This window comes from Onychomys torridus, chromosome 7 (assembly GCF_903995425.1).
Source record: "Onychomys torridus chromosome 7, mOncTor1.1, whole genome shotgun sequence".
NCBI classification, from domain to species: Eukaryota; Metazoa; Chordata; class Mammalia; order Rodentia; family Cricetidae; genus Onychomys; species Onychomys torridus.
In genome coordinates, this window is record NC_050449.1 from 99,612,809 (window position 1) to 99,633,477 (window position 20,669).

General features: G+C 51.4%; 1 protein-coding gene across 2 annotated transcripts; it reads right to left on the minus strand.

The window, feature by feature from the left end:
* Positions 1–425: 425 nt before the first annotated feature.
* Tex264 (testis expressed 264, ER-phagy receptor) lies at positions 426–8,457 on the minus strand. 2 transcript variants are annotated; one of them, XM_036193354.1, is made up of 2 exons: positions 4,120–8,457; positions 426–985 (listed from the first exon to the last, which is right to left on the minus strand). In XM_036193354.1, exons 1-2 carry the CDS (start codon positions 4,235–4,237, stop codon positions 702–704), a joined length of 402 nt encoding a protein of 133 aa, XP_036049247.1. In that variant the 5' UTR covers positions 4,238–8,457; the 3' UTR covers positions 426–701. The 2 variants fall into 2 exon arrangements, with proteins under 2 accessions (XP_036049247.1, XP_036049248.1); XM_036193355.1 differs by having other exon boundaries at positions 4,129–8,456.
* Positions 8,458–20,669: the final 12,212 nt, after the last annotated feature.

Here is a 20,669-nt window from a genome sequence, read left to right on the forward strand (position 1 = left end):
CATGTCCAACCACAGTCACATCCTGAATCTCACATGGACACTGCCTCACCCATGGTATACATCCACATGCCCAGGAACAAAGGTGCTGGCAGGCTCAGCAAGGGTGTCACCCACTGAGAATGTCCCAGCACGAGCCCAGGCACTCTGACGCCACAGACACGAAGGCATCTCTGGGCACCAAGAGTCCGTGAGTTGCCTACTCCTGAGACCTGCTGTCCAGCAGCAAGGAGACCCCAGGCTGCTGGAGTGTGGGGTGACTCTCCACTGGGGTGACACCACAGAGAACACAGGGCCCCCAATGTCCCTCTGATCAGAGGACTCACTCAGTCACGTCCCTTCTCTTTGGGTTTGGGTGCTCCTGCCTAATCAATCCCAGCTATACACAAACACTCCCCAAGCTAGAACAAACGCACGCTCAACTCAAATCCAGGTGAAACCAGAAAGTAATTCACTTTATTCTGAGTTCTGGAAGCTCCAATGAGTCTGCAAAAAGTTGGCAGCCCAGGAGGCTGGTGCAGATAACAGTCTCTGGCTCCTTCGGCACTGGGAGCCAAAAGGGCAGTGAGGAGGTTTAGGCTTGGGGTAGGAGAAGTCAGGCCCTGGGACTCCCAGCCCAAGCTGGGCAGGTTAAGGACAAAGGGGGCTGGAGAGTTTGCTCAGTCCCTTAGCAAATGCATCACAAGAGGGCTGAGGGCTTGTGGCTACTCCTCACCCCTCTCAGGGGTGCTGAGCTCCCGAGGAGTCCCCAGCTTGGCCTCAGGGTTCAGTCGAGCTTCCAAGGTCCCCTCGCCCTCCAGGTCCAGCTCCTCGAAAGACGAGCCGCTGGCACCCGATTCACTGTAGCTGTGCTCGCTGGGCTCGCTGTGCTCATCGCCATCATCCCAGCCACTGCTGCTCGGCCCGGGGGACAGTGTGGTGGCCGAGGTCTCCCGGCTGCCAGGCTGCACCTCGGGGCTCACAGAACCTGTGTCACTCGTGTCAGCTCCTGTGGCCAGGACAGGGGAGCACTGGTTAGCCAACGGCCACCTCTTCTCAACTGCACCTCCTTCAGGGTCAGGGCAAGGTCTCTACCACCAGCTCAGGACTGAGCATGCGCAGTCCACTCATGAATAATATACCACCCTGTCTTAGGAGGCCCATTCCAGCTGCCCTCTGCCCTCTGCCCTGACTGGGGCAGCACTGATAGAGCCCAGGGAGCTTGCAGGGTGGAAGAGAGAGCAGGAGAGAGGAGCAGCTGGCTGCACACTTCCTTCCCTACCCTAAATTAGCTCCCATTCCCTGCACTTTCACAGAGCACTGACCCCTACCCCCACATCCATTAAGGGCCACTCAGCCTGAGGGGGAGCAGCTGAGGGAGGAACAAAGGAGGCCTGAATAGTGTCTTCTCCACCACTCATTTTCAGGCTTGGGAATGGTTGGTCCAGGGACAGTGGCAGAACATTGCCCGTGAGGCAGGAGGGCCAAGAAAGGACCGAGAGAACTACTCTCCAGTCCATGCCCCCACACAGGCCTCCCCAAGGAGAGAGACATTCAGGACATCAGCTGGCTCCTTCCCCTAACCACACTGTCCCCCCATGTAAAGGAGGAGCTAAACAAGAGGATGAAGAAACCCTGAGAAACACTTACCCAGTCAAAAGGAAGGAGAGTGCTAGGAGGAAGCATTAAGGATGTCCTTCTCCTCATTCGCCTGAGTGGACCCAGGGGAACCCTTACCCACCATGTCCCCACTCCCACACTCATCTTTTTAAACTGCCCCCTTCCACTCCTTGTGTATCCTGCAAGGAAGCGGTCCTTTGTATGCCCTGTCCAGGAGCAACCCCTTAGCCCCGACTGGACCAGAGGCACTGAATGCAGGTGGAAGACAGTAAGGAGGAACAAAGAGCCCAGGCCGACTGTGTGCGGGACTCCAGATTGGGAGATGGCCAACACGTCATCAAGTAGATAGAGAGGCACAGCTGTCAAAGCTGTTAAATACCATGGAAGGTGAGGGTGGGCTAGCTCAACCAGCTCCTGTCTCCATGGTGATAAGGTCCTGAACCAGGAGCAGTTGGGGACTTCTTGGTATTTGCACTGGTCTAGAGCTGCCCTTGAGTCTCCAGCTGGGGCCTAGGGTACTGAGGGCGAAGCAATACGAGGGACTGCTCACTAATCTATCCTGCCTTCTAGGTCCTACTAGTAAAGGTGAGGTGAGCCCGGGAAGTGCAAGACTGCTGGCCCTGGGCTCTCCTTTCTCTGGGGCCTTTGGTATGGCTCCCACAGTAGCATGCCAGAAGAGTGCTGAGTTATGGGTGACCCCTTGACCCTGGGCAGGACTCTAGTTCTTCACGCGTTCACACTGATATCAGTGTCCCAAGGGCTGCAGGTCTGAAAGGCATCAAGGAGGGGGTAGTTTCTCCCTGACCCCATTACTGTCAAGTTCTATCTACCCACCCACCTAATGGCTCACCCAAGACCCTTGGGCACAGGGACCAGCCTCTTCCCTTCCCACTCCTGGGCTAAGAGTGATCAGAAGACAGAGTCCAGTAGTGCTTCCTCCAGCCCAGGCTCAGAACATCAGGTGAAGACAGCTGCTGGGAACAGATGGACACTACTTACAAAGGAACTCTTCAAGGCAGGGCAGTGGTATCCCTGCAGCCCTACAAAAGGAGGTCCCTCTGTCGAGCCTGTGTCCCTTGAAAGAGGATCCCAGACAAAGCAAAGGAGCACCTAAATTCCCAGGGCTGTCAGGCAGGGGATGCGAAGCTACCACCTTTACCCAGTTCCTCCCTCTTCCTCTGCCAACAGCCAATGCAAGGAGATCAAATATTCATCGCTTCTGTGGAGCTAAATAATACATCAATGTAATAACAGGCACAAGGCAGCTAATCACCCCCTTTCACCTCCCAGTCCAAGTCAGGGCCCCAGCAGGGAGGCAATGAGGGACAGGCCAAGCCCTGGGTGGCCAGGCACCCACCATGCATTGCTGTGTAAGTGGCATGCACCTGGAGAGTGGCTGCCCTGGGAGTCAGGGCAGCCTCTGTCAGAAGTAGGCAGATCCCACAGCACCCACAGTAGGGAGTAGGCGGGCAGACTGGTGGGGAGGACAGGCCAAGGACCTCAGGGGTGTGGGAGCTGTGGCTGCAGCCAGCTGTATGGAGTGAGTGCCAAGCCGTCCTTTAACACTCCTGGCAGGCAGTGTTTGGGAGGGAAGGGAACTGGGTGGGTGGGCCAAGGAGGCAGGAAGCAGAGTAAGGTTGTAGGAAGGTCAAGGCACTCCTCCTTTCGACTCTGGGGGCTGCCTGGGCTTACTGACCTTGTGCTATGTCCAGTGCCCACAGTAGGGGCACGAAGAGTATCTGCCGGGCACTACCAAGCAGAAGGGAGCAGTACCCCATGGAGGTAATTAAGTGGCAGATGAAGTTAACTATGTTGGACACAAGCCCCAAGGGAGAAGAGACTGCCTCCCAGAACCCTCCCTGAATCAGCCCTGCCAACACATGTCTCTAGAGTGACCTTGGCTGCTGAAGACTGGATGGGCAGACGGACTCGCACAGAAGTCAAGGAGAGGGACAGTTCCTATCCCCACAGCCACTATCACCCTAGAATTTCTGAGTCCCATAACAGAACAGCCAAAAGTTGGGGCCCCTAGGATTACCTGGCACGTTACCAACAGGGTTCCTTGCCCGTTGAGTGTCACACAAGATCATGGCAGGTGTTGGAACCAGGCAAGTGGCTGGTGGGCCTGAGCCTAGGGCATTCTAGCTACCGGCACGGGCTGGCTCTGGTGGCAAGGGCTCTAGAAGGAGCTCACGCTGGAGACAGGGAAACACCTTGCTCCCTTCCTTACTTTCAGACCTAGTTCAGTCTCACTTCCAGAGAAGCCCCACCCAGATGCCTTCCACCCAACTGCCTAGGACGTTAAGAATTACTTTTGCATCTGAAAGGAATTCGGACAGGGTCTTGTTACCTGGAGAACATGTGGGAATCCACATTTATGTGGATGTACATGTCTGAGAACAGGCAATTCTGCATGTAGAATCTACCTACAATGCCAGCTCCTTAGACAGAGGAGCCTCCTCAGCTGTGTCCTTAGTTGTACAGAAAAGGGACTCCAGGCAGGACCCCACCCTATTCCCCTACCTCTGGTACCTGTGCCATCCATCTGGGTGTCACTGGCCTCCACAAGCCCCCGACATTTCCGCTCTGTCTCCTTCACCTCCGGCACGTAGAAATCCCCTTGCCGTGCCAGCGGGCACATGAAATGGATCTGGTCTTGCTGGTAGATCTCTAGCCGAGGGTGAGCACACAGCTTCCGTTCCTACCAGTGTTGCAAAATGTGGTATAAGCACTAAAGGGCTCTGACCAGCTTGTCCCGTGGGAACCCTGGGAACTGTCTACAGCCTCTTCCTTCTGGAGGAGCTAGCTGTGCATTCCATCCCCATCTCTTCCAAGTCTCAACCCTACATGAGGAGCCCTGCAAGAGCAGGCCCTACACTTCAGGAGCAGCGGTCTAATGACAGAGAATCCTCAGATCAGCATTCTAAGTCAAATGCTAAAACATCCCAAGAGCCTGGCCCTGCTAATCCTATGTGTGTATCTAGGACTAAGTAGCTGGTCTCATAAAATGTGACTATGGCCTTAGGCACTCAAGCCAAGATCTAACCTATCTGACTTTTTATGCTAGAACTTAGTGGCCTGATCCCCTCTCTCCCCTGGACAATGCTGACTAACACAGAAATACCGGGTGAGGTCAGTGCCCCTAAAGCTGGTGCCTCAAGCCCCGTCTATAGACATACTACTACAATTACAAACTGCTTTTTACCACATTCCCATGGCTAGGTCTGTCAAACTCTGAAACTAATCAAATATGGCTCCTGTACTTCCTTACACCTGAGGCCAGGGTTTCTGCCAAAGGAGGAAGAAGGAGATCTGAGCTAGAGGGTAGGCAGGACATGAGGTGGCACTGAATATTATTACCTAATGGGCTAAAGCATCAGCTTCTAGGGCCCCAAGTTCTGACAGGCACTCCATTCCCCCTTGCCTGGACACAGACCAATATTTCTTAGCCCCTAGTGCATCAAAGCAGCAGACATGCCTGAGGCAGACGGGAACCACCAGAACAGGGAGCAAGTATCTCTCGATCTAGAATCTGCCCTCCCTTTCCTGTGATGGGGCACAATTACCCACCAAGACAACTGTGAGGCCCCTGCCCTGTCACTGCTCACCCGCCAACCTTCACAACATGGCTATTTATAGCACCTGCCAGGCTCTCACCGTGAGCTCTAAAATGAGCCTTCCACTTAACAGTAATGAGAGACTTATCGCCTGGTTCAGAGAAGCCACTCCAGGACTCCACTTGTTCGCCTGCCTGGCCAGCCCAAGGGTTGAGGAACCTCCTCCAATTAAAAAGAGCCCATGGAGGGGAAAAAGAAGGGATAAGAAGTCTGAAAGAAGGACCTAGCTAGGACCCTCAGTGCCAGCTAGAGAGAGTGTATCCAGGAGGCCAGGTGGAGGTAGGTGCCCCAGCCTAGGTTAGTGGCAGCTCACATTCAATCTCCACAAGTAATCCAAACAAAGCCTTTCCTCCTGAGTATCCATGCACCCAAACCCAGGGTGAAACACCCTAGCCCTGATGCTTCTAAGGTCAGCCAAACAGAGTCATTACTTTGACTAGTTTTGATTTCAACCTTTCATGCCAATCTGGTTGCTCTCCAGGCCTCCTCCATATACAGTCTCATGTCATCTCTATATATATACCATTTTAGCTTTTTGTTTTGTTCTTGATGGCTGCCTTTGTTTCCAGAAATGCTTGCTGAAGGCCCAGTCCTCAGGAGAAGCCTGAGGACAATGTACTGTCAGGGAAGTGACAGGTCATAACTGTCACAAGTAGGAGCTACCAGGCTCTGGGACTCTTCCAAAGCCAGCACCTGAGGACAGGTATCTGCTAAACCTGTGCTCCATTCAACAAACTAGGCTAGGATGTCAAAGCCATGGGGGCTAATGGAATAAGGTCCAGTTCCTTCCTTAGTAGTTAAAAAGTAGTCCCCAGATCAGTCAGAGCATGACATTCACCAACATCATCCGTCTCTGAGCATCTGAGAGGTCCAACTGGCAGCATCAGACCAATGGCCATCTCAAGAGCAGGAGTAAAGTCTATGTCCATCCAAAGAGTGCAGACACAATGAAGCTCTTACCCCAGTCTTGACCCTTCCCAAACTCAGGCTACCTCCCAACCTTTCTGGAAGAGTTTGGCAGTAATAGAGAAGAGGGGGTAGTGCTCTTTCCACCCTCTCTTCTAGGCTGGGCATCAGGGTGGGCAGCACCAGACAGCCACCCTGTGCCACCTGTTCTGCCAGCCCCCTCACTGGCAGGCAGCTCTGTGGCTGCTTTGCGCATCTGCCTCCTCCGGAGAGCCCGGCTCTGAAGTTGCCTGGCTGTGGACAGCCTGTTACCATGGAAACTGCATCCTCCATCCTTGCCATCGCCTTCATCTCAAAGCCATCGGGAGAACAGAGAGAAGGGGGAGACGGGATGGAGAGCAAACTGTGGCCTGGCTACAGTTCTCTGCACCCCTACCTCTTCGCAGCCTCCAACACAGGGAGCAAAACACTAACTGCCCAGGCCTGCATCAAGACCTGAATTCAGCAGAGGTCCACCCTTTGCTATCTAACAGGCCCTGGCCCTCCCTACTGAAGGAAAGCAGAAAGCTAATTAAAATCCCATAGCTTGCTCAAGCCCAAATCACTGTAACACATACTGGGTCCTGTCAAAATTCAGACTCAGGAGCAGGAAAGGAGGGGCAGCAGAAGGCAAAGGGGTAAAACTTCTACCGTGGCACTCAGGTCCCTGTCGTCCTTCCTGGGAGACCACTCTCCCCTCCGTGCTCTGCTCACCAAGCAGGGATGAGTCTAATGGGAGCTGGGGGTAAAAGAGCAAGGGGGCAGAACCAGTACATGCCCTGTCCCTGAGTGATCAGGCAGGGGAAATAAACCTTTCCCTTGCTAGACAGGTGCAGCCTCCAGGGAAAAAGAGGGTAGCTATGGGCTGGCTTCTGGGTCCTCAATACCCAGCAGGAGTTGCTGCCCAAACAGCATGTTGACAAGCCAGAAAATATTGGAAAATCATTGGAGGAAGGTGAGGCCAGCTGCCTCTCCCTCAGCTAGCCCCAGGGAGCCCTTGGAGAGCAGACTGCCAATGGCCAAGGACACCAGCTCAATGCCACAAGAGCCTAGTACTGCTGGGAAAGGGAGCCCAGATAGGCCTGAAGTCCCAATCAGCCCTGGAATATCACAGCCCAAGAAACTAAAAGTAGGTGGAAGCAAGGCCAAGACAGAGAGATCTTTCCTGGCCATTAGACTAGTGGTTATCTGACAAACTCCAACCCTAAGCAGCTCATTCACACACACACACAAACCATCAGGTCCTCTTGAAGGGGGAAGAGTCACAGACCTCCACAGTGTATGCCACCTAACAGGAGAAGTCAGGCAGCCATGCCAAGGTTTTAGCAGGAACTGCTAGAAACTGGATTCAGGAATGCCAGTCCCTTAGACACACCTCCAGGCCTGCCAGAATCGGAAATAAGAAAGGGAGATTTCAGCGTATCCCGCACTATTACTGTACCCTCTACTAACATGGACTACCTACCCCAAAGTATTGGGAGCACCTCACCACCTTACACAAGGCTACTATCTTGAGGGTACCTCAGCCACCTTGGGAACTCACTCTTCACCTCAGGCTAAGCCTATCTCTTGGATAGGGGCAAGTGTCTGCCCATACTACCCAGGGCTCCCAGAAGGAGCTGGGTTGGTATGATGGTCTAAGGTTTCCTCTCAGGACACACAAGTAGATCTTTCTGAATTCAGGGATAAGAGAGGTAAGAGAGAGGATCTGAATATTTTGTTTTGCTCTCAGAACATCGGCCTGTGTATTGACTTCAGCTAGCAGTGTGGAACGGCAAGAAACAGAAGCAGTGAGGCCAGGCTAGAAACTCAAGGGGAATCCTACCTCCATGCTGCCCAGGGACTAGATCTACTTAGAGCTAGGTGGCAAATGCCCCAAATGAAGAAGCCGTGGGTGCAGGTCAAGGCCTGGGTCACACATCTCTGACCTAAGCTCCAGTCCCATGAAGAAGTGAGTTCTGCCTGATGCACCCTTCTTACCTCTTTGTTCACCCTTTGCTGCCCAGTCTCACTCAGCCCTCTGTACCCAGCTGGACAAACAGGCAGTCACACAGCCAGCAGCAGCTGCTGCATCCCACCCGAGGTGGAAGCTTCTCCTCACGGGGGGGAGAAGTGAGGCATGCTCATTTTTAATTACAAGGACACGGATAGGCTCCCGCCTGCACACAGAGGTCCTCACAAGTTGGGGCTCAGACCCTGGAGGCCCCTCAGGCAGCCAGTCTGCACTGCATGTGCAAAGTGCCTGGGGGAGGCACAGCAGGGAGGCCGCAGCTAAAGTAGAGCTCGTTATTATTATTCTGCCCAGGAACTTCCATCAACTTCTCCCTCCCCTCGCCATAACCCCCCCCCCCTGCCATAACCCCCTCCCCCAATCTCCACCAGACTTCACAGTAGCTTCTGGTCCAGAACCTGAACCTGTGTCAAGTCCTGGGGAACCCCGATGAGAGCACAGAAAGCCAAGTGAAGGGTTAGAGTACCTTCTTCCCTTCCCTCCCTGCCCCTCCTCACTCTACCCTACCTCTACCCAAAGCCTTGAAAAGTGCAAGCAACGAAGCCAGTCGGGAAGGGAGGAAGCGTCAGAAGTGGTACGGACAGCCCCACACAGGGGTCTGGAATCTGAGCCTAAGCTACTGACAAGTAGGTGGTTTTTCTCTGGCCCTCAGTGTCTCCAATTATAAAATCAAAGAAGAATAGATAATTTCAAGAGAAGTGAGGAACTAGGAAAACCAAAAGCACTATTATTTGAAGACAAGTCACTGCGTATGTGGAAAACCACAAAAGAACGGATGATGGACAAGCCTACCATAAACATCAGTAAACACAAAGTTCACTGAAGGACAGCCCACTTCTTTGTGTGCCAGTCACCAAATTAGAAAAACACAACAGAAGCAAAAACTCAGACCTTCTTAGAACCAGGCTTAGCCCAGGGCCAGCCTAGGAGCCCCAATGGCAGGATGACAAAGGAGCAAAGGGAAGGCAGGGCCAGATCGGGAAGGAGCCTGGGGAAGACTGCAGGGGGGAAGTGTGAAGGAGCGAGGTGGGGAGGTGGGGTGCTGTGCCTGGCACCCCAGCCTGCTGTGCCTACTGCTGCTGTTGCCTGAAGACTTTTCATTTTCACCTCAGAGCCGGCAGCTCGCCACACAATTTACACTTCTGCTCATCTCCCTGGTGCTACCCAGGCCCTCTCTTCCTAGGTAGCTCATGGAGGGGTGCTCAGCAGCAGTCAGGTATCAAGATGTGCTGGGGACTGAGGAGCAGAGAAATTATGATTCCCTGGAAGCAGGTACGTGGGACATAAGTCCTCATACATTCTGGTCCCTGGACAGACAAAGAAGCCTTGGGCTTACAGCCATGTCTAGCCTTTCCTTTCTCCAGGGCATAGATGGACAATATGAAACCCTAGTTCAGCCCTGCTCTAGGGTCCTTATGGAAAGGGAGCAGAGGGCTAGGGAGCCTGGAAATGAGTAGACTACAGGCATTCAGCCAGAGCTCTGGCTGGGCCAGCCACAGGATGCCATGGCTCTGCCTTCTAAACTGGATGTTCCTGATGATGCCCTCCTACCAGAGCTGACACAATCTACCCATTCTCAAAGATTCAGCCACTCTGCAGTGTCTATGTAGTCAAGGACCTGAGCCCTGCCTGGCTCATGAGCTGGTAAAAAGGTTGCTGACTGATTAACCAGCAGCAGGAAGGCTGCCCAGTGCAGATGGAGTCATGAAGCCAGGCACCTGAAAATGGGATAGAGAAAATGGGGGGGGGGGGGGGGAGAAGAAGGTAGCCCTGAATTTCCCAGTTCCAACTGGCACTTGGACCCCTTCTCCACCTCTCAGGGATGTCCTTTCTACCGGCTTTATTAGACATGTAGCCTCTTATCTGAGGGTGTCATCAAAGGGAACACTCAATCTGTTCTATGAAAAAGTTCCCTTCTCAGAATCCCTTCTACTCCCTAGTCCCAAACCCAAGCTTTCTGGAGAAGCTCTCTCTTCCTTGGTAAGTCCCACCTGCCTAGGAAAGGTATTCTTTCTGAATCGGTGATGGTCCAACCAAACAGCACCGTTCAGACAGCCTCAGCCCCTAGGGTCCTACGGAGATGCCAAGCTTACAATACTCAAGCTGGTATTTTGAGTGGTGGTTCCCACACCACCCTGGCAAAGCTGGCTTTGGGCTTCAGTCTTGGGGAGGGAATCCAGAGCCTCAAGGAGAAAGGTCTAGTATGCCATGGGTCTTCATACACCTCAATCGCCAGAAACAGTTCCCAGAGGAATGCCTTTGCATGTGAGAAGGTCTTCTGTGGTAGTTTTTGGCTTGGAGCATCTAGGAACAAGCAGTTACTACTACCCTCAGCTGAGTTCTGTTTCTCTTCCCGAGTTTGGCTATGGCCTCCGGTTCTTCCCTCTCATCCCAGCACTTACATCTCCTACTCTGAAGCCAGCCTGGACACTGTCACTCAGATGACATACCTCTTGGCATGAGGGCAGATACTTAGATACTATCCGTGGCTCCCTGGTATTTGCAGGACCCAGCCAGATCTTTTGACCATAAACTCTGGTACTCCTCCTGGGCCCTCTAGTCTTAGTGGATTCTAATGTCTCTTCTGGACATGACATGCCTGCCCACTTACATAAGACTGCCTATCCTTACTACCACCTCAGAATGGTGGCTGTGCCGTTCCCAGCGAGTCTATCCCCCCCACCCCCACACTCTCAGACATGGCTAAGTAATGGGAACAACTCTAGAGTCTAGGGGCTTGTCACCTAATCCTATGTCCTGGACTACTACAAGTGTCTTCCTCTCCATGCTGGAGCAGCCCAATTAGCAGGCGGTAACTCTGCTGTGTAACCTGCTCTAGAGACCCAGTGACAGAAGCCTGGGAATCACTGGGGGTGAGGACATCAGGCCCAATAAGGTGCCTGGAGCAGCTGCTTCCTGTGCCCAGAGCAGCTGCAAGGCCACCATTAATGAGTGCCTGCTGGGAAAATGGGAGACAGACCAGCAGCCTCAGGCTCCAACACTAACAACCAGTGCTGGGGACTGAGTGTCAAGCTGGTGCATGTTACTGTCATCTCAGCCCGCCATGGCACCGTTCCAAGTACAGCCCAAATTCACAAGTCTTCTGCCTCTTGGTTCCACCTCCACTCATGCCTGGCTTCACCCACTACTTCATCCCTTGACCTTAGGTGACCTCCCCTCTCTAGGCTTCTGCCATCTATTCAGGCACACTTGCTTTATTAAGACCCCTGTGATCATCTTCTAACTGATCCCCATGCCATCTATTCAGGCACACTTGCTTTATTAAGACCCCTGTAATCATCTTCTAACTGATCCCCATGCTCAGAACAGTGCCATCCAAAGGAAGGTTCAGCAATTAATTGCTGAATAAGAGACTAAGCTGAGATGTCAAGAGGGCCTCCACCTTACCCTTTGAATTTCTGTGCTAGGGAAGGAAATGCCTGTGCATGCTAAGCACATTCTCCATGTCAAGCCCTACAGTAGCCCAGCACTCCTTATTAAAATAAAGAGCTTGGAACTCTATCATGTTAGCTGGGCCAAGATGGTAGCCAAAGAGTGAGAGATGACCAGATCTCAAATTTCCCCTGGGGCTTCCTCATCTGGATTCCCACAGCCAGGGCCTAATAGACCCCTCCACTAGTGTTCTGGACCCAGCCCCATCCACTAACTCCCTCACAGATGATACAGCAGGCTGAGAGGACGCAGAGCCAAGTTTCTGAACAGGCTGCTATAAGCTTCATCCAGCTCATCGGGCTGACTCACTTCCACAGGTACCTTGCTGTGCCCTGCTCCTTAGATCCTAGCTAGCCAAACTATCACCCACCACTTAAGAGTTCAGTTACCTCCTCCACAGACAGACCTCCAACCTGAAGCTCCTCAAGCCTCCATTGAGTTCCAGTTTCTATTAGAATGATGCTTCTTCAAAAACAAATGCCTCTTCTGAAAACAACCTGGTGCCCATCCCTCTTACTTACACTGTAGCTACACAGCATCCTCAAATCCAGACTAATCATGCATCTGGCAGGAGTGGAGGGGACCTTCCCAGTGGTTCACCTCAGCTACTACAGAAGTGTGCAAACCAATTGAGCCTCAGAAGCCCTCTTCCAGACAAAAGGCTAAGACCTCAACTGGGTTAAAGAACCCTTAGGCATAACTATTACAGCTGAAACAAGAAGGGTCCAAGCTGCCAGCCACAGGGTACACCTCAGCATAGCCTTTAGTTCCCTCCCACCCCAGAGCACTGTGAGAAGTATGACTCTAACCCCGGTCCATACAGCTATCCTAGGACTTGGCCTTCATGGTCCCCCTTGCAAGGAAACCCATCTTTTCTGGCAACTCCTCCTACAGCTCTTTTCCAACACTGTAGTGAACCAGGATCCCAGTATACATCTGTAATTGGCAGATACTACTACATTTTAACCCTGGGAGTACCAGTGCAAGCACAGGGCTCTGTCTCTATGTCTCCCCTTTCCTTGGTAACTGTGATTGAGAGCTGCCAAGAAAGGGATCAGGGCAGTCCTCTGGGCTTAGACTGGCAGATGGTATACCTATCCCTGTTGGCTGAATGGATTGTGTGCTTGAGGTTGGCCGTTTGCAACTGAACCCAGTGTGCCAGCTGACATAATTTCTCTTTTCTGAATCCTGAAAGATATAAATCTTGTCCTATCCCTATACTTTTAAAGTCTCAGCCAAGCAATACCCTTGAGATGACTCTTCACTGTGGCCTAATGGTTGTCAGAGAGCTCTCTGGGAGGGACATTGGGGTAACATCAAGATGGACTCATACCTGAAATGTTTAGGTTACAAGCAATTGCTTTCTTCTCATAGTACTGAGACTGAGGAGGCTGTATACCTTGAAGGAGATATGCTGAAGCCCGGCGTGTCCTTGACTCTTCCTTGGTAGTCTCCTTTCCTTTCCTTTCCTTTCCTTTCCTTTCCTTTCCTTTCCTTTCCTTTCCTTTCTTTTTTCCTTCCTTCCTTCCTTCCTTCCTTCCTTCCTTCCTTCCTTCCTTTCAGTTTTTTGAGACATAGTTTCTCCGTGTAACAGCCCTGGATGTTCTAGAACTCAGTTTGTAGACCAGGCTGGCCTTGAACTCACAGTGACCCGCCTACCTCTGACCCCCAAGTGTGTACCCTATCATTGCCGGGCATGATAGTCTTGGTTTTGATGGTAGATCTTTGGTGGACTTTCTTCAGTGGTGATGGTTCTACCTCTGCCCTCTCTCCCTGGTATGGTTCCAGGCTGGTGCAGTTCTGGTCCAGCTCTTGTTCTGGTCATAGGTACTCCACACAAATTTGATACGAGTAGGAAAAGTAGACAAATAGGAGACCCAGGGTTTTGTCTCAGGCTAGATCACTGCTCTTGTACCAACTTTGCCACTTCCTGTGTTATCTTTGTAGCTGTCCTGTCTCCTTGCTGGTGACCTGGTTCTGCTCCTGTGGGACCTCTTACAATATCTTCTAAGCACTGGCCAGGATAAGAAAGGGACCAGATCATGACCTTACTTGTGGAATTGGGAGACACAGAGACAAACTGAGTCAGTGAGAGCTCTTCTGTCCACACTACTCTGTATTACCTTGGAGAGGAGCATTTCCCTTCCCCCAGATGAGTAGATTGTGGTGTCGGATTTGTGTGAGCAGTTGTATGCCTGCTTGCACCGTTGTTAAACATGCCCATGGGGTCTTCTGTGTAGGATCCGAGACTTTGCTGCCTTGAGGCTGGAGTGGTGGGAAGAAATAAGAAGGCTTCATTAAAGTGCAGAGGTAGACCTGTTCTCAGGAGAGGAGACGAGCTGAGTCGTTTTCCAGAAAGAAGACTCAGATTGGTTGAAGAGGAACATTTCAGGCCGAGGAAGTCGCTTTTACAAAGGGAGGCAGCATGGGAAGACATGGCATGTTTGGCTACAAATAGCTACATGTGGGTGTATATGGGGGTGTGGTAGGAGAGGAGGTTGGCAAGGTGGGCTGGGCCAGAGCTGGGTTCTGCCCCTCCCTCTGCCACATACCCAGTGGCTGCCTGCCCAGGTTCTGGCCCTGCTGATTCCTGGTCCTGAGGTGAGTTCAGTGTCATGCCTGACCTGTTTGACTTGGAAGTTTAGTTTTGCCATAGATGTGAACTGGGAGTCATTGAGAGGTTCTAGTCATATGTTCAAGTACCTTGGAGTCAAAAGAGTGTTTTGTTGGTAGTTCCATGGGGGCTGCTGAAGTGATCTCCGGAAAGACCTTAGAACCCAAAATAAAGCAGGCAAGGGATAAAGAGAAGCTAGCAGTCCAGTGACAGGTGACCTTCTGCCTTCCACCAGTTTTTCCCTCTAACGTAGATTAACATTTTTTTTCTCTTTTATCTCCTCCCCTCCACCTAGCATAGCTTTCTTTGGGGTCAGGTATCTTCCCTGTCCCTTGGCCTGTCAGTCCTGGCCTTATGGGAGCCTCCTGCCTATATGGCCATTGCAACTCTTAGGGTGTAAGTGGTATAGGTGCACCATCTAGAGACAAGATGTGGTACTGCAGCAATGTCATTTTTGAATGAAATGGGTGGGCCTTAAGGCTAAATAGTCTTGAGAAGGATAAGACAGCAAATTTTGGAAGAAATTTGAGGAGAGGAAAAATGTTACAGAGCTATCCTGAAATGTTCACCAAGAGAGCATTGAGCCTGAAGGATGGGTAAAGAAGGACTGTGTTCAAAGATTAGGTTGGATGGGCATTCTAGACCTAGGGACTGTTATTGGGACAGTGTTACTATTGTGAATAACCAAAAGTAGTTATGGGGCATTTCATTAGTGTGAATTACATCTTTTATTTGAAAGTATATAAAGAAACATCAGGGAATTGGTGCTCTGAGAAGCCACGGGACTTGGCTAAGATCACATGGCTCAGGTTTCACCCCTTGACCAGCCTTCCTGTAGCCATGGCTGTGAACACTGCATTATATTACCTGTCACTAAAACTCCTAAGTTAATGCTTGCTGCCACTGGGTTCAAGGAAGCAACAAGGTCAGAACCTTGAGAGTTGGCTAATCCTTTGGGGTCTGCTCAGATGTCAGAGCCTGGAGCAGAAAATTGTGATTCTAAGGCAGGGATAGGTTGCCAGAGTAGAGGATGTGGATCTGGGCTAAGAAAGCCCCCAGGGGATGATGACAGGTGTTAAAGGCATAACAGGGTGGTAGGGATGGTAGAAGCGGATGTGTAATAATAACTTCACGGTGCTGAGAAAGTGGGCTGGGAAGGTAGAGGTAGGGTGGAGTGTCCGTTTAAATGTAGAGAGGTTGGTGAGCTCTGGAGGAAGAGGACTGAATGGCGCCTGAAGATCAGGAAAACCAGTCTTAAGGCCCAAGACCAGTGGTGAATGTCCTGGACTTAGGAACGCCCTCCCCTGGGGGCCTAGACCAAGGGCTGGTACATAGATGGCAGGAAATAGACATGGGAAACAGAAGGTTGGACAGACTGCCACCTGCTGCCAGAAGTGAACACTGCTCCTCTAGGCTTTGGGTAAATCCTAGGAAGTGTTAAAAACTCAAAACTCACTGCCTCTGGCTGATGGGAGCCAGAGGAGAGAGGATCAGGAGGGAGAGGATCAGGAGGGAGAGGAGTAGAATAGTAAGTACATTCATCGGGGACTGGGAGACGTGGAGGAACCAACCGTCCGGAGGAGAACCAGGAAGGGATTTGGAAAGTGGGCAGGTTTTAGGTAGAAAAGATGTAGAGGCTGTTGTGATGGTGGCTGTCCCTATCTGTGAACCTAGAGGAGGTTCGTTTTCAGTTTTTATCTCACATCCTGACCCTCCACAGCTAACTCCCCACCCTGGCCTCTCCTATGTGCTCCACTGTGTACACTCACACACACTTGTTTTCTTGGAGGAACCAGGAAGACACTGTTGTAGGCTTTTTCTTTGTTCTCACTCCTCAGTTCTGCTGCTTTGCTTCCATGATTTCTCTGTTAGTGAAGCTTTCTCCTCTGGGAGATAAGAGGGAGATAAACTAATTGGACTGTGCTGGATCCAGACCCCAGGATGGGCTATCTGCAATCCTGCTGGAGGCCATCTGAGACTGGGACCCATAGAAGCTACACCAGGAGATGGAAGGTCCCTTGGCAGCGCTGTGTAGGCTGTGTAGGGGTGAGAGCTCAGATATCTCTTTGTTCTTCCCTCCCCAAGACTCCTGGAGGGTGGAGACCAAGTCTTTTTCTTTTTTCCTCACCATGACTCCTGAGTCTGTGTGCAGCTTAGCATGTTTGCTGAAGGACTGGATGGGAGTCCTGCAGCAGAATGCACAGGCAGGAACCATAGCTGGCTTTGGTAGGAGATGGTCAGCTCCACCCTGGTGTCTAGGGCTCTGTACTTGTCAGAGCAGGTGGTTCCTCCAGGGCTGAATTAGTCCAAAAGAGAGGGCCTTAGGTCTGAAGGCCTCCTTCCTTTGCTTGGCACTGATCCCATGCTCTGCCTCCACAGGTGCCTCCTGAGAAGTGCCGATGTGCAGTGGGCAGCATCCTGAGTGAGGGGGAGGAGTCACCCTCACCTGAGCTCATCCACCTCTATCAGAAATTTGGCTTCAAGGTATTCTCCTTTCCAGCACCCAGCCATGTGGTGACAGCCACCTTCCCTTACACCACCCCCATATCCATCTGGCTGGCTGCCCGCCGAGTCCATCCTGCTTTGGATATCTACATCAAGGTGAGACATGGAGGGTGGACGGTCAGATCCCTGGGTGGGGACTGAGAGGACTGCTGCCCAGGGTGTAAGGAATATGTAGTCTGGAGAGAGTAGCTCTCTGACCCTCATGGATCAGGCACCTGTGTCGCCAGGAATTTTGGCAGAGACTCTTGGCATCTCTTTCAGATGTTTAAGGTCTTGGGGTCAGACCATCCCCAAGAGCTTGTTGAGAAACCTGATGTGGTCAGATTGGCTCTGTCTCTCCTCACTCTGTCCCTATCCTGCTGGAGAGACCTAACAAGCTCTCAGTGGTCATGTGTCACCCTGGCCTCGATGCTACATTTATTTCCATCCCCGTACCCCTAAAGACTTGAACAGCAGTGGCAGGCTCTGCCTCTTTCGTTTCTGACCTGGAAGGAAGTAATGCTGGCAACCTAGCCTGTCTGTAGGAGGAGGAGAGTCAGCCACCAAGAGATCTGGCAGGGGTCTCTGTCTACAGAAGTCTTAAAAACTTGACCTGTCTATGCCCCTTCTTTGGATGTGTTCTAGGCTTGAAAGCTAAGGAAAAGACCACAGTTTGGGCTTGGAAGTGATTGTTCGTTTGTTCGGCTTGTTTTTATAGAGTCTGTACTGAGTGATCTTCAGGACACTGGAAGACTAGTGCAGAAAGAGGTGGACACAGTAAGGTGGTGAGGAAAGGCAGTGAATACAGGGACATGGGGCAGTAGTAGGAGGGTGGGGGTTAGAGATAGCGGGTCACTTCAAGATGGGATCCTGGGAGAGCTGTTGCAGAGAAGGTAAGGCTGTCTCATCAGGGCAGAGCGAAGAGCCAAAAATCTCCTTGTTTGGAGATTTTTTTTCCCCCTGAGGCAGGGAATCATGTAGCTAGTCTGGTTTCAAACTTGCTGTGTAGCTGAGGGTAACCTTGAACTCCTGGTTCTCATTTTTCTACCTCTCAAGTTTTCAGATGACAGCTGTACTCCACCATTCCTGTCAAGGAGCATAGGTTTGATCTAAATGTAGTTAGGGCTATGATGGCACATGCTGTAATCCCAGTTTCTTGGGATGCTGAAGCAGAAGGACCTAGAGTTTGAGTCCAGCCTGGATTACATAAAGAGATCCTGTCTCAAAGAATTACAGATATCTTTCTCTGTGTGTGTCAGCGATATAAAGCTTGAAGGCATGTATGGGGCCTCAGATTCAATCCAGTCCCCAAAACAAACCTATCAACCAATGCAGTGTTCACTTGAAGCCGTCTGTTCAAGATGGGTTGCCCCATTTCAGAGCATGAGTTAAGAGATGGGGAGTGTGCTCAGGAGGCAGTCAGGATCTGGATGGAAATGTCCACAGGTTAAGCTTCCTCCTCTTGGTGATTGATGCTCTTCCTTCCTACAGACAGATTGGGTTGCCAGCATTACTTTCTTCCAGGTCATAAGTCACTGGGCCAGAGACTGTAGTAATGCAAAACCAGCACAGAGATTGGCAGTCTGTTTTATGGTAGAACTGTTGTACTAAGGCTGGGTTGGCTGTTAGGAGGGATGAGTCGGGGTGTCACAGAGGCAATGTCCTTTTTTAAGGTAGTTGAAAGCACAATGTTGCTTTCCATTGAACTGTGGGAGTCTAAAAGAGGTACCTGGTTTGGGGTAAAACGGGTTCTGTGAGCTAACAGAGGAACTGCTCGACATCTGCATGAGATGTGGAAATGGCTGAGTGGCGGTGACGTCTGTCCTCAGAGGTTGGGAAGAGGCCAGGGAAGACAAGAGCAAGTTTTTCCTTTGTGAGCTGGGAGGTGGTGCCTGGAGCATTGCTAGAGAGGTTATGCTTCCCTGAGCCCAGGGGTAGGAGGTGGGGAAGTGGGCTGGTTTGATGGCAGGAAGTAAGACACAAATGTCCCAGGCCTGCTCTGCATGGCACCTCAAGGGAGGGCTGGTGTACCGTGTTTTCCATCTTGTTTTATCTATATCATCTTTGGTCTTGATGGCTAATTTGGAGGAGCATCCTCAGGAAGATATTTCCTGGGTTCCAGACCTCAGATCAGGGTGTGTGGCATGTGGTTGGTGGCAAGTGACTCGGCCACCAAAGCTTTTTCCCCGGCTTCAGGGGTTTATTTTTAGATACCTTTGTCCAAATTTCCCGGCCCCTGACTGCTTCACAAGTTGGCTGGTTTTGACGTCATCTCTTTGATGAAAGCCCTTCCTCCTCCTGTGAGGGCCTGTCAGCTGTGTTCTAGGCTCCGTTTTCCTGGGGTGCTGTCAGGGACAAAAAGCCAGGAGTTTGGGGCCGGGTAAGGGCCGTCCCTTTCTTGTGTTTAGCTTGGCTTGGGTCCTAGGAAACTTAAGTTGAGGGGGAGATGAGGAAGAGGCTGGTTGGCCATAAGTGCAGTCAACAGGAGGTGGCCCTTGCCTCTCAGTACAGGGGGCAGAACAGAGTCAGGCTGTCTCATACTGCTGTCTTCCTCCCACTGCTCTGTGGTCACTGAGGGAGACACCAGCACATGTGACTCTCCCAGCCCGACAACTGGCTGCCGATGACTTTGTGCACACACACAGCTCTCTCTCTTCTCTGGGTTTGGGACTGCTGTGAATGTGCAGATGAAGTGACAGCAGCTACCAGCATTCTTTCATGAGGGAGGGCTTTGCTGCCAGATAAAGGTTGTCTTGGCAGCCTCACCTGCTGCCCCAGAGGCTGAGGTGGAGTGTGTGGGTGGGGTGAGGAGTGGGAGATGTATGGTTCTCAGAGAGCTTTGAGTTGGGAGGTGGAAAGCAGCTGCTGTCCTGGCCACTGCAGATGTGCCTAACCCCTGGGGCATTGGTCTCGTGGGACAGCAAAGGACCTAGGGCTCACTGCAAGAAGCCCAAAGAGGAGTGTTTTTCAGGCTCCTGGTTTCTGGTAGGAATAGCTGTAACCCATCTTTGTGATCTGCATGACAGCCTCTGGCTCTCTGGCCAGCATTTCTCAGCTTGGCAACCTGCCAGACCCAGCTGTAGAAGCCGGAATTTTTCTTTTTTGTTTTATTTGTTTGTTTGTTTTTTGAGAAAGGGTTTCCCTGTGCAGCTCTGGCTGTCTTGGAACTTGCTATGTAGTCCAGGCTGACTTCTAACTCAGATTCGCATGCCTCTGCCTCCTCAGTGCTAGGGTTAGCTGGAATTTCTGCCTTCAAAAATACTATTAGGAGTCTCCAGGCTGAACACTCTGGGACAGTCTGTGTAAGGACTGCCTGGGTACCATGTGACCATCTAAGTATGTAGATGTCCCAGCATGGCCATGGTGCTTCATTGAAGTGCAAGGGAGGAGGAGACCATTCCTTAAGTCCCAGACAAGCTTCTTGCAGCTACAGGAGGAAACTGAAATTCCTTAAAATTACAAAACTACATAAGAGATATGTTCAAGTATGAGCCTAGAGCATTGGACAAAGACCTCCCCCCCACCAAAGTTCACCTCAGGTTAGAAGTAGTCTTTTTACATGTCCAAGGAAGACTTTGGGCACATGTGGCCTCCAAGACTGAATGGTGAAAGTGGGGATCCTGTGTATGGTATTGTGTATGAAAGGTCCCTAGCATGGGCTGTGGCTCGTGACTAGGGACTTGGGTAGTCGATCATCGGGATCATTGAGGGGATTAGACTAACCAAGCCCCCTTACTACCCCACCCCATGATTAACTCTCCTTCAGCAAGGTCTAGAATATTTTCCATAAACCCCTTCTAGGGTCTTTTGTATCCAGGAGTTTCCAGGGGAAGGATCTTGTTTAGAAAAAAAAAAAAAAATTGCTTAAGCATCTTCTCCCACGTTTAAGGAAACAGGGTCTTATTCACACAATGGCTGGTGGTAGGCAGGCCCTAGAAGACATAGTTCT